Below are 13,065 nucleotides of genomic sequence, written 5' to 3' on the forward strand. Positions count from 1 at the left end.
TCTTTAGTTGTTTGAAGGAGCTATTGTGTCTCTTTATTGCTGCAGGGTCCTTGCATGGAACTACATTTTGTACCATTCACGTATTGTTGGGTTGGCATGCTAATGTAAGGCAGGTTTGTCAGAAGAGACCATTAAAATCATTGAGACGAAAGTGGAGAATTCGCTCTCATGTTCTCAACTAATTTAAGCCATTTAAAATGTCACATTTTGTTTCACTATAAATACCATATCCTATATAGCATAACTTTGTTGCAGTTTTTGCGCTTACTAACTTAAGACATAGGGGATGTGGGCATGTGATTGGTGTGAAATGTGAGAGCGGTGGCAACAATACTGTCCTGAAATCTAAAATCATGAAATAAAATGTGTCCTTAGTCATAGAATAAAAACACAGACTTTATACTTGAATAAAATGACCGTTTTAAATCGGACTGTATGCCCCTTAAATGTCATAACATGCCAGCTTTGGTATAGTTTTGTTCCAATTGTCCTCGTTGTAATACTTGGTAGGTTATTTATGGGGACTCTCTTATTTCTCTGAGCTGTTTCTGACTCACAGTGGTTCTGACCTGACCTTTACATCATTAGAGTTAACTGCAAGGGCACTGGAATAATTGTGAGTAATTTGAGAGAGCGTTTTTCTCTGTTCGTTAGTTGTCAGCATTGTTTGTTACCGTGTGACTGAGAGGCTATTACCAGTCTTGTTATCTTGAGACTAATTTGACCCCTGACTCTTCAATTTGACTTCATCATGACTAACTGTAGACATATTCACAGATGGCACCCATACAAATCAACTGGTCATCTCAGAGCTGCACTCACTTCAGATGTATTTGGGGTGGCTTTTTTTTTCTATTTGGAGTAGCAACAGTAGTAGTCGTAGTAGTAACAGGGAAAACAGTTGAGTTAAAATGTATTTTTCGATTGTGACCTGACCAAGAAGGCAGCAAATTTGCACATCAAGTGTACGTCAATTAGGCCCACATCAATACAAAGCAATACATTACACGTTGTAAAGAGTAATAGCTAATAGCCAGGCATCACTGCAGGTTCTACATCTTTACTTCACCTCAGAAGCAACAAAAATTAATGTATTTTCAAATGTAGTTAATTATTCTTTCTTTCTTAGCATGGTATTAGAAAGTCCTTTGTAAAGTTAGCATTTTCCTCTGGTTTAGCTGGTCTAGCTGCTCTGCAGCCCTCCAACTGTCCAAAAACATACTGGTTTGGTGAATCTGATACATTAAATTACCTCGAGTCTATTACAAGTTGACATGGGTAAAAAAGTAAAAGAGAATGCAGCAAAGAAAAACAAATATTGAATTCACACCACTCATCTCTCACCTGTTGCTTGATTCACTTTACTACAGTTGTGGTGCAGAACATGTTAAGTGGCTGTTACATGAATGACTCTTTGCTATCTAATTTCTGTCCAAAGGTGGCAGAGACAGACGTGGGGGTCCCGTTCTCACCTTTCCAGCACGGAGCAACCATGACAGAATACGACCCGAAGACCTGCGCAGGCTCATATCATACCTGGCTACCATACCCAGGTATGGAGTGTACCCACACACACACACACAGGCTTTTCACACAGACTCATGCACATGCACTGACATTCAGATGCTTTTCTTGATCCTGGGTTAATTTGAAACAGACTCCTCCTGCTTGCCTCATGAGCAGACACACTACTCACATCTCATCGCTTTCTTTGTGTCAGACTTTCCCACCTTGCTTGGATTTAAAAAAAAAAAAAAAAAAAAAAAAAAAAACACTGAGGCAAAAAACCTGAGGCTACAAAGAGCTGGGATGGTTTTATTTAGGATTCTCTCCCCCTTCCACTTTCCCCCACTCATTTCCTCTTAGCTGTCTAGAAAAAGCCACTACTGCTTTATGTGGGTTGCCACTCACCCTGTTTAGCCACTCTCTCTTCTTTCACTCTGTTATTGATGTTGTCAGATCACATCGGGTTGGTTCTAATCAAACTTCACTGTGTTGCACAACTTTCCTCTCATTAACTCTTTCAAATCGGTTGTCCTTTCCTGTGTTGTCGCACAGACTTGAGTTTGAAAACTCAAAACACGTAGCCACAGGATGTAGTAGCAGAGTTGCGCTCTGTTGCGTCCAGCAGTTCTCAGCAAGCTGATCTTCAAATCTAAAAGCATTTTTCTTCCACGTTTAATACGTAGCTCCAGGCTGTTCTGTTTGGAGTCGGTTGTGATTAGCTTGGAGGGAAGCTTGCTCTCCTTCTGTTCTGCTGTGTCTGATCTCCCCTGTGCTGCACTTTCTAGTGCTTTGCAGGTCTAGGGCTTTTAAGTCTTTCACACAGAAGAGTTTGGAGATTTGTCTTGAGGCAAGAGGTGGGCCAGATCAGTTACTTGCAAAAATAAAATTGGGTCCAGGTTTTTTGCTCCTTTAAGGAGGTTGTGGGATGGCAGATGCAAAATTGGACATGCTCAATGTCTGCTTATGTTAAAGAAAGACTCTTTGCTTAACAACTTTACTTTCTTTATCCCATCTAAAGTGTAGTTTTTGTTTATGCATGAAAACCCAGCAACAGCTGGTGACCACTGGAATACATTCTTTTTAAAACTTCTCTCAGGTGTTTTGTTTTGAATGTTTTTGTATATTTTTTCCTGCTACCATATTCTATGTTTCATTTCTTGACTTTAAATTTAGAGTGTAGTATCAAGTTCAATAAAAGTTCCATGTTCCCAAATACATCTGTCCAATGTGGTACCATGCTAAAGGAATGTAACTACTTTGCAAATACTTCTTAGTGATTTTTTTTTTCCTGAAACTATGTGGGAGTGGCTTGCTCTGAATTAAGACATAGAGGTTGATGCAGTCTGTGTTTTTTGTTTTTTTTTAAAAAAAAAAGGGCTCAACTCTTTAGGAAGAGGTAAGACTAGAGGAGATGACATTAATCAGAGGTGACCAGTTATCCAGTTTGAGGCAGAGACATGTCATAACTTAGTAGGAGGCCATCCTCTTCTCCTCAGCTTGATTTTCCTTCCTCCCATCTAAATACTTTTTCTGCTTTTTTTCTGCACCGCTCTCTCCCTCTCTCCCTCTCTCCCTCTCTCTCTCTCTCTCTCTCTCTCTCTCTCTATCTCTGCCTATCTCTCGCCCTCCATCTCTCTCTCTCCCTCCCTCTCTCTCTCTCTCTCTCTCGCTCTCTCTCTCTCTCTCTCTCTGTTGGCCTCTCTCTCTCACTAGCTCTCTTCTCTCTTTCTCCTCTCTGCTTTGTTTTTGTCTACCCATTTGGCCACCAATCTGTTTTCAGAGACTGAGGTCAGAGTGAGATAGAGCAGGAGGGCCTGCGTCTGTTTCTGTGTCATAGCGAGACACATTCAGATTAAAGCCTTTAGTACTGAGAAACAACCTTTTATGGACTTACACAGCAGCAGGACTCCCGGTGAGTAGCAGTGGAAATTTCAATGCTTGAATGTTTTAACTGTTTTTTTTTTTTTCCTCTCCAAATGCTTTAGAGGACAGGATCTTTAAACTTAAATCTTTGGCATCCTTACAGTTATAACAAGACTCTTGACAACATGAGCTTTTTCTGCAGCTTTGTTGTGTCTTTATTTCAGTTTTGAGAGCAGTGACTTTCAAAGTATCCACTCCTGGCTGATTTAGCCCTTTTGTTGTTAAGTGTTGAAGCTGGCCTAATTGTTTCATGTTTGCCTTCTAAAATCTTTTAAAAGTAATGTATCTTCTTCTGTGTTCATGTGCTCTTTATCCTGAGATCTGACCTCTTTCGGTGTGTTTTCTGCAGTGAGGAGGTGGCCAGACATGGTTTCACAGTCATTGTGGACATGCGTGGTTCGAAGTGGGACAGCATCAAACCTCTGCTGAAGATCCTGCAGGAGTCTTTCCCTTCTTGTATCCACGTCGCCCTCATCATCAAGCCGGACAACTTCTGGCAGAAGCAGAGGACCAACTTCGGCAGCTCCAAGTTTGAATTCGAGGTGCGTGGTGACGCTCTTGCATGCTTTAACTACATCTAGCACACAAAAGTAATCTTTTGAACCATTGTAGCCTGCAGGGTTTTGTTGCTATTGTTGTACATAAACAGGCTGAATGTACAGGTGTATGATGACTGTACTTTATTGTTTTAAACGTCAGATTGAGATACTGGTAGAGCTCTTTCAATCAGCGTAGTGTGTTTTCAGATATAAATGTTTTCAGACAATTTGTAAGCCATTAGACTTGTAGCTAGTTTAGCATAGCAATCAGCCTTACTTTATCAGCTCTAATTAGACTGCTGCTCTGTGACAGTGGCACTATTCGGTCCCCGTGTGGGCATGTGGAGCTGGTATATTTAGTTCTGACCTAGTTACTATAGAAACAGGATATAGGACATGGCAAAGAATTGAAACCCAACTGTAGTGAGTTGAGTTCGGACAAGACATTTGTTGTCTTTCGTGATGTCAGACATGTACTGTTTGTGAGTAGCACACAGTGATGACCAGGCTGGTTGGGTGCCGTCATTAACTCGAAGTACAAGATAGAGTTTACACTGTGCAGCTCCCTGCTGCTAATGCAAACGCTCACAACTTCACCAGGATACTTACAGTTTAAAAGGAAGCTAAAACAAACTCCTGTTCCTTAAAAAGCTTAAAGTTTTCTGCATGAGCTGTTCATTTTTAACAATCTAATTATCAATGTTTACATTACTATTTACTATTTCTAAACAATATGTAACAAGTATAGAACCCTGTTTTTTATTGTGTTCCCCATACTGAACCTCAACACTTTCTGTTTTTACTTCCTAAGAGTTTATATTACTGTATTTCCGTCTAATTAACGATAACATAGATGCTCTTTTTTTTCCCTGTCACCACACCTATCTAAACAGTAGACATGCAGAGCTGCTGACTTTGCACATTCTTTCCATAATCTAGGTTTAACGCTGAGAAATATTTTGAAAAGTTAACCTTTGATTGGTTTGGAATATGCTGCTGATGATGAAAGTTTTGATGTTTTTTCTCTCTCTCTCCCTTTTGTCCATTTTCAACCTTTTATTTATTTTCTTTGTTCATCACTCCTTCATATTTTCTGTGTCTTTGTGCTTTCTTCCTATTTCACTTGTCCCACATCTACCTACCCGCACCAGACGGTGATGGTTTCCTTAGAGGGTTTAACCAAGATTGTGGACCCGTCCCAGCTGACAGCTGACTTCGAGGGCAGCTTAGAGTACAACCATGATGACTGGATTGAGGTTTTTAAACTTCCTCTTTTTGTTCCCTCTATATATCTGTCTAATCTTTTTAAGTCGAACAGAAGGTCTGTGGTTTTATGCTTTTGTGTATTTAATTAAGAGGATCAGGACTTTATCAGCAAGTCTTCAGTTTTAGTAATATTTAATTTAATTCAGTAGAATTTCCACTTTGCAAAATCCAATACGCTTTTATCCTTCATTTCAGGTGCGGCTCTCATTCGAGACCTTTGCCAGCGACGCAGCGCGAGCTTTGGCTCGCCTCGAGGAGCTTCAGGAGACCTTGTCCCAGCGTGATCTCCCCCGGGACCTGGAAGGGGCCCGCCGGCTAATGGAAGAACATGCTGCTCTGAAGAAAAGGGCCACCAAGGCGTCGGTCGAGGAGCTTGACACGCAGGGACGGAGGTTGCTCCAAAGGCTACAGAAACTGCAGGGGGCGGGAGTAGTAGTGATGGCGGGTATGGTAACCGTGGTGGTGGAGCCAGCGGAGATTCCAACGACCATCATCACGGGTTCCACACACACGCAGATGCACACAATCTAGTGGCTAAAGTGACGGGTTTGTTGGACAAGCTGCACGGGACGCGCCAGAATCTGCAGCAGCTGTGGCACATGAGGAAGCTGAAGCTGGACCAGTGTTTCCAGCTGCGACTGTTTGAACAGGACGCTGAGAAGGTCAGAGTGCTGTTCTGTTCTAATCTACTTCAACATGATTCACATCTGCTTCACACTACTTGTTACATAATTAAAAACAAGTCTCGTCCCCTGTTTGTCACTTAGTGCCTCCGTGTTAATATGTCTCAATGCAACAGTTTACCTATTGATAGACACTGGTGGTTCAGGAGCTAATCTGTGGCGTGAGCGTGCATGCACACCAGTTTTAGCCATGTTTATGAAAATATTACATTAATCCAGATTTAAGTCCTCTGATTAACTTTCATCCCCATGTAGGCCAGATTAGTGAGAATGCGTACAGTATGTATCTAGAGGTAAAAGTCTCACAAATGAGGTGCACTGGTGGCCAGCGTTTACAGAATGTATCGTTCAACATCCTAAAACGATAAATTCATATTCAAACTACTTTGGGGTGTAAAATATATTTGTTTTTCGGTAATATAAGATGTAATTGCATTTTTTTTTTCTCTGCACTTGAACCTGTCTTATATGCTTTGTGTTTGTATTCATGGAAACAGAGACAAAATTAATATGCGAGTGTGTGCAAATGGGAAATGTAGCTTCATGAACTGCGAAGATCCGGTGGGAAATACAGAAGACTGCTAAGTGTCAGAGCTGTGATTTTAAGACACCTTTTGCACACACTAAATATATATCAGAGTAACAGTGGACATGACCCACAGACACACACACACACACACACACACAGAGGTTGTTCTTTTGTTCCTTCTTACAACAAAGTGGGCTTGCCTCTAGAAATCAGTGCAGTGATGAGTGATGAAAGGTTTCGTTTAATCACAAACACCAAACAACAAGCCCTCTCATTCTCACTGCTGTTGCTGGGAGTAAACACAGGATGGAAAGGCTTTTAATTTGAAGTGCCTTCTATAAAACTCACTGCAATTTCTCCACCTCCTCCTCCTCCACCTGTAGATGTTTGACTGGATCATGCACAACAAGGGGCTTTTCCTGACCAGCTACACAGAGATCGGAGGGAACCACCAGCATGCTGTGGAGCTGCAGACACAGCACAACCACTTTGCCATGAACTGCATGGTAAGACGCCATCTTTGTCTCTGTGGTACATACACACACACACACACACACACCACACACACACACACACACACACACACACACACACACACACACATGCACAGAAAGGGGCTCACACGTCGGAGATGCAGTCACAAACTATGATCATTACTGTCATTCACAGTTACAGGCGAAGGCCTTCCATCCCTGTACAACCACCACACACCCATGCACCTCCTCTCCCTCGCAGCCTTTCTTCTCTCCGTTGGGCTGTGACTCGCTGCAGTAGAGATTTTCTGTCCTGACACTGTCTTACTATTCAGCTGTTTTCTACTCTGTCCTGCTCTGTCATGTCGCAGTTCCGATAATTGACCCATATTGTCTCGCCGCCCCTCCCATGTGCTGCCCTCTGCTGCTCTGCTGCACACCCTCTCGTACCTTAGCTGTGCTGCTGAGTAATACGTGGAGCTGAGGACATTTTATCGTATCGACTCTGCAGTCACACAGTGTTCTGCTCTGCCAGCTACCATCAAAACCTTTGACCCCTCATGATGTTAGTCATTATAAAAAAGATGTCCCTGACCTTCCTGTTTGTTGTCCTCCTGCATCAAACTGTACTATGCCCTAACGTGTCACAATTTTTCAACACCAACCTTTTGTCAATTCTCTGTAGTGCCCTTTCTTTTTACCACCTCATAACTTGTCATTGTATAATTATCCTTGTTTGGCACATATAGCTGTGCAATTAAACCAAGCTTAAACCAGCCTGTTCTAATTAGAACAAAAGGAACCGTAACAGGCATTGGTGTTAAACCACATATTTTTCACTGTCCCTGTCTAACAGTAACTATTGTTAAGGTTGGTAAAAGTGTAACCTAAATTGTCTCACAGTGTCACTGCTGCTACTGACCATTTGTAGTGAGCCGTCTCAATATGAGGGCCCAGGGACAGCTTCAGTAACTGCCCGCAGCCACTTGTGTCAACAGTACGGGTTGAGATGAACCAATAACCCCTGAGAACACAGTAGTAGAAAAGACGAATGGAACTGAAGTATACTCACATATTATATTCACAGTAGACACGCACACGCACGCGCACACACACACACACACACACACACACACACACACACACACACACACACACACACACACACACACACACACACACACGGTCGGGTTAACTCTGAGTGACCACCGCCCCCTCCACCCATTCTTCCACAGGATGCTACGTTTCCCCTTCCTGTTGCCGGCATGGCAGAATGGAAATACATAGTGTCAGTGTGTGTGTGATTATGTGTGTGTTTCATGTAGCGATACTGCCTTTGCCCTCTTTATTTCTGTGAGTCTGTGTTTCCAATGTGCGTAAACATTTTAGTGAGAGTAAAAACAAAGTGAAACAACACATTAGCCAGTTTCCATTGACTGAACATTGGCACCACTGGTGGAAATAATATTTGCCGTTGCATCAAACATTGCTCTTACTGGTCTGTGTCAGCGATCAATGCTGTGCATGAAAATACCTATGAGTATGATGAAGGTTTAGACCAAATGCGAATGGTGACTGTATGTAGTTATGTAAGTGATAATTATGTGTCATGCATAAAACAATCCATAAACAATGGATAAAACAATGTTTGGGAATGAGGACATTTCTCGACTGCCTTTTATACTGTGTGACGAGGTTCAAACTCAGCCCTCAGATAACAAAAAACATGGCGTAGTCGTAGGTAGAGTGATGGTGCAATTTATTGTGCTTGTCTCCCAAAGGTGCAGATTGGTGGAAAAATATATTTACAAGTAGAAAAACAGTACCAACAAACAACAAAAATGTTTGCAAAACAATAAAACAAATTCTAAACCAAAAAGTTACAAAAGTCAACAGTGTCTCAATCAAAGTGGCTGTTACCTTCTCTGTAACTTGGCCCACACTGACCCTCCATCTTCTTCTTCTTCTTCTTTTAAGTTTTATGGCAGATGGCATCCAGCAAAAGGTGCATTACCGCCACCTACTGTATTTGAGTGTGGACCAGAGTAACATAGCATATAATATATCATATTTTTAATAAAAAAAAAAAATAATAATAATAAAAATGAAAAAGGGAGGCGGCCCCTTTAAATGTAGTAAGCCCCTCCCATCAGACTAATTGATTATAATAAAACATACAATAAAGCAAATTTCTAAACCCCGAAGTTATCATTAGTCTACTTACTGCAGAAACCAAAACAGAAAAAAAGATTTATTTTTTTTCCGTCATTGAGCCCAACAAATAGCTCTCAGATAAACATGTCTTTTATGATTAAAAAACTGTATTTTGAATCACGGGAACCGTCACATACTAATGACGTCTCACAACTGCACATCGCTACAGGCGTATTAAACACCTGATTCGCCTCTGCCTCAGTTTGAACGGGAAGCCCCGGGAAACAGGCTAAGCGGAGAGTCGACCTACAGTAAGTGACCAGCGATGTAAAATTATGCTCAAACTATCAAGTGTGCAACCTTGATAATTTACTGGCAGCCAAATAACTGTGAAGGTTTCCAGATCACGATGTAGTAATCGGCATGAAGTGTGAATGAACCGCATGTGTGTGTGTGTGTGTGTGTGTGTGTGTGTGTGTGTGTGTGTGTGTGTGTGTGTGTGTGTGTGTGTGTGTGTGTGTGTGTGTGTGTGTGTGTGTTTTTATATCCCCTCACATTGCAGTAGATTTCCACTGCTTTACAAAAACAGGAACAATTCTGGCACCCTTTGATTAGTTGTATAATCATTTATTCATCAACGCTTTTAAACTGCACTATATTCAGTTTGACGTGTATATAGATGAATTGTTAAAAACAAGACGGGAATACATTTCATACGGAGTACAATATATCATAGTTGCACAGCAGCGCAGAATAACTCTGAAAACCTAATCTAGAAATCGCATGGATAACTATAGGGATATACAAGACGTAAGCAGGTGGTTCCTCCAGTGTTGTGTATTTATGTAGATATATTGTGCTATATTTCTTCCCTCGCTAGTCCTCCCCGGTCTGAGGGAGAGTAACTGTACAGTTCCAATAGAGTGAGAAATTGTTGATTCCACAATTCCTGCTCTTGTTATAGAGAATGAATGAAGTATTCTTCATTTCCTGCTGTCAAAGCAAAAAAGGTTGTTAATGCAGAATAAACCATTTTAAACCCTTAACTTTTTTTCATATATAAATGTGGACATACACACACACACACACACACACACACACACACACACACACACACACACACACACACACACACACACACACACACACAGGGATCTGCAAATGTCATCCCCACCTCAAGCACTTCATAGTTTAGTATGAACAGGTCACGCCCAGTGAGACAGTCAGCCTGGCCAGTGCTGGAAATGTGGTATATTGACCAAGAGAGGTTTCTCATTATCCCTTTAAAGATTAACAACACTTTAATGATACACCTAATTTTATAAACATTTCATAAACCATTTGATCAAGGATTCATACTGTTACTTTCTTAGGCTTGTCAGTTTATTTTTGTTATCATTTATGTTATTGTTTTGGTGTTTTGCTCTCTGTTAAAGAGCAATCACTCTGAATCTCCAGCTGTCAACATGAATCATATGTTTACTGACCACTTACCTATTTCATGTTTGAAGTTATTGTTTTCCTCCAGTAATTTGCCAATTTTTTCCAACACTTCTGTGTGAGTCCCAGCTAATTTCCTATCTGTTATAAAAGTGATAATAGGGAAATGTTTCTTCATTAGTTACAGAAGTCAAGCAGAACTTTACACACAATATAATAGTATATTTTTAATCTTCAGACCCACTGGTCTGCCTGTTGGACATTAGCTCTAAGTAGAGCCATCACAGACTGCTAGTGCTACAAAAGATGCAGGAATTTGATAAATGTACCAATATATGCACTGTAATACTCCTGTTCAAACTTTTAGTCTATGTGGAAAATCCCTCTATTTTCAATAAAGTCATACAAGGTAATAAAACTTAAAAGCAAAAAAAATACAAAATTTTAAAGAGCATCTTACAATCAAAATGGCCCATTTTATGTTTGTATTAATTAGGTGAATCTACCTGCAAAAAGTAAGTGGCTGCCAAAGGTACACACTTCAATACAAACATTACAACATTGCTCTAAAATGACTAAATTCGTGTTCAGGAAAGACTCTCTCATTTATCACAGTCTCTTTTTAATCTGAAGAAATGTCTGCTGCATCTTTAAGACTGTGGTCTCATAGAAAAAATAATTCAGACTCACAAATGAAGCTCAGACCGAGGAGCGATCCGATTAACAGAACACACAGCAGCACCAGACACACTGTAGTAAACCTAAAGAAAACTAATCAGAACATATAATGTTATTGTAAATTGTGATTATGACATGATGTGTTGTGTGTCTGCATGTAGTGTATTTTTTTTGGTATTTCAATTTGAGTATATGCCTTACCTAATTGGGTTGGTTGCTTTTGTCCTGGTCCTCTGTTGGCTATGGTTGGCGGGCGTCTCATAGTGATGTACCGGTCAGGTCGAGGGGGGATGGAGGCTTGTGCAGTGCGTGAGTTTTCAGTGTTAATTGCAGCTCTCTCTTTTTCCTCTTTCTTCTCTCCTCCTGAATGAGGGTCTGGTTCCTGTCCTTGTGTATCTCCAATTTCATAAGTATTGTCATGTTCCGACCACTGGTCAGCATCCATTGTCATGTATTCATCATCGGCATTGTCTGCTTCTACCTGCCCCATACTCTGTTGACTCATGTCTCTGTCTGTGAGCCAGTGTGTGTTGTGTATGCATAAAAATACCTTACAGAAGGCTGTTCATGCAAATGACGTAGTAGGGGGGGGGGAACTAATTTAAAGTGATTTCATTGGAAGCATCTGATAGCTTCTAGTTCCTACCAACCTGAATGTATTAATGTTTTTGTTTTTGTTTTTTTTAAACATCTTTCATTTGTTAATATACTTTAAATCAAAACAAAATAAAACAGAAACGCCTTTTAACTCCGGGTAAAAAAACAAGCTTTGATTCTGTTCTGTAATGGCTGCAGCTCCTGGGAGGTGTTGTTACAATAGGTTTGGAAGTAAGTACCAATAAAAATCAAGCAAAAATGCTAAATATGTGCAAAATACGGGTTATGCAAGCTGCACAAGTGATAGTTTTGGCACACCAACTTGTTTAGTAGAGTAACAATGGAAACACTGAAGGCATGGAGATGATTTGACTCTGGTTTGTATACAAGCAAATGTGTTATTGAGATTAGGAATGAGTACAGTGAAGACTAAAGAACTAGGCTTCGTGATCAGTGACATAACAACTTTTCCAGTGACCATTATTCAAAGCTGGTGTTTACAATGTTCAGGGTGCTTAACCATGTTGAGCAGGAGAACCGAAAACCTGCAGGTACAGCTTTTTCACTAGATCTGCAAGTAGGTGCACTCAGAAGTTTATGTGGGGAAAATCCAACTTGCATTTCAGCAGCAGCATGTTCTTTCAGTAGTGAAACCTCTGAGCTCAGCTTTGTAATCTGCATTCAAGAAGCTACTTATTTTTTATGCTATTTGGCCTTCGAAGTAAAGTGATTGAATTTGGAACAATTTTGGTGAAACAAGTAGTCGGAACAAGCTCATGTCAAAACACACAAGTAACGCTGAGGAAAAACCAGCGGGGTATGTTATGTAACCATTCATTCCAATACAACAAGTTTACTTACAGTCTTCTAACTCTCGTTGATTTTCTAAATGTTTGAGCCACATCTGAACTTCCATCACATTTTCTCTATTCAAACTCTGAGAAGCGTAAATTTCATGTCGGATCCCCACTGAAGTGTGCAGGGTCACATAAATAATAAATCACACATATTTTTAAAAGTTAAGTTTGTTGAGGAATTTCTTTTGCCGAAGCTTCTCTGCACATTTTGGCATTTTCATTTCATGGCTGGACTTTTTAAGGCCCCATGTAGTACATAAAGTATGCAGTTAGAATAAACATTGTGCAATAGGTACGCATGACTGGTTACCTGCCAGGCTATCTACATTGCCTTTTTGTATAACAGGAAGTATTTAAATCTCTGAGGTTACGGACAGTTTTATTCATCTTGTTCTGCACTTCATTTACAAAGCAAACACA

At 40.6% G+C, this 13,065-nt stretch overlaps 1 protein-coding gene across 1 annotated transcript in view; it reads left to right on the forward strand.

The window, feature by feature from the left end:
* The window catches only part of triob (trio Rho guanine nucleotide exchange factor b), a 106,096-nt gene that overhangs the window by 38,541 nt on the left and 54,490 nt on the right, over window positions 1-13,065 (forward strand). Inside the window, 6 exon segments of the mRNA XM_069143219.1 lie at window positions 1,439-1,553; window positions 3,779-3,971; window positions 5,120-5,224; window positions 5,430-5,648; window positions 5,651-5,896; window positions 6,830-6,952. Of these exon segments, the coding sequence (XP_068999320.1) occupies window positions 1,439-1,553; window positions 3,779-3,971; window positions 5,120-5,224; window positions 5,430-5,648; window positions 5,651-5,896; window positions 6,830-6,952 (1,001 nt within the window).

This window comes from Embiotoca jacksoni, unplaced genomic scaffold, assembly GCF_022577435.1.
Source record: "Embiotoca jacksoni isolate LCO1_2020_lvr unplaced genomic scaffold, fEmbJac1.0.p SCAF_11, whole genome shotgun sequence".
Classification (NCBI taxonomy): Eukaryota; Metazoa; Chordata; class Actinopteri; family Embiotocidae; genus Embiotoca; species Embiotoca jacksoni.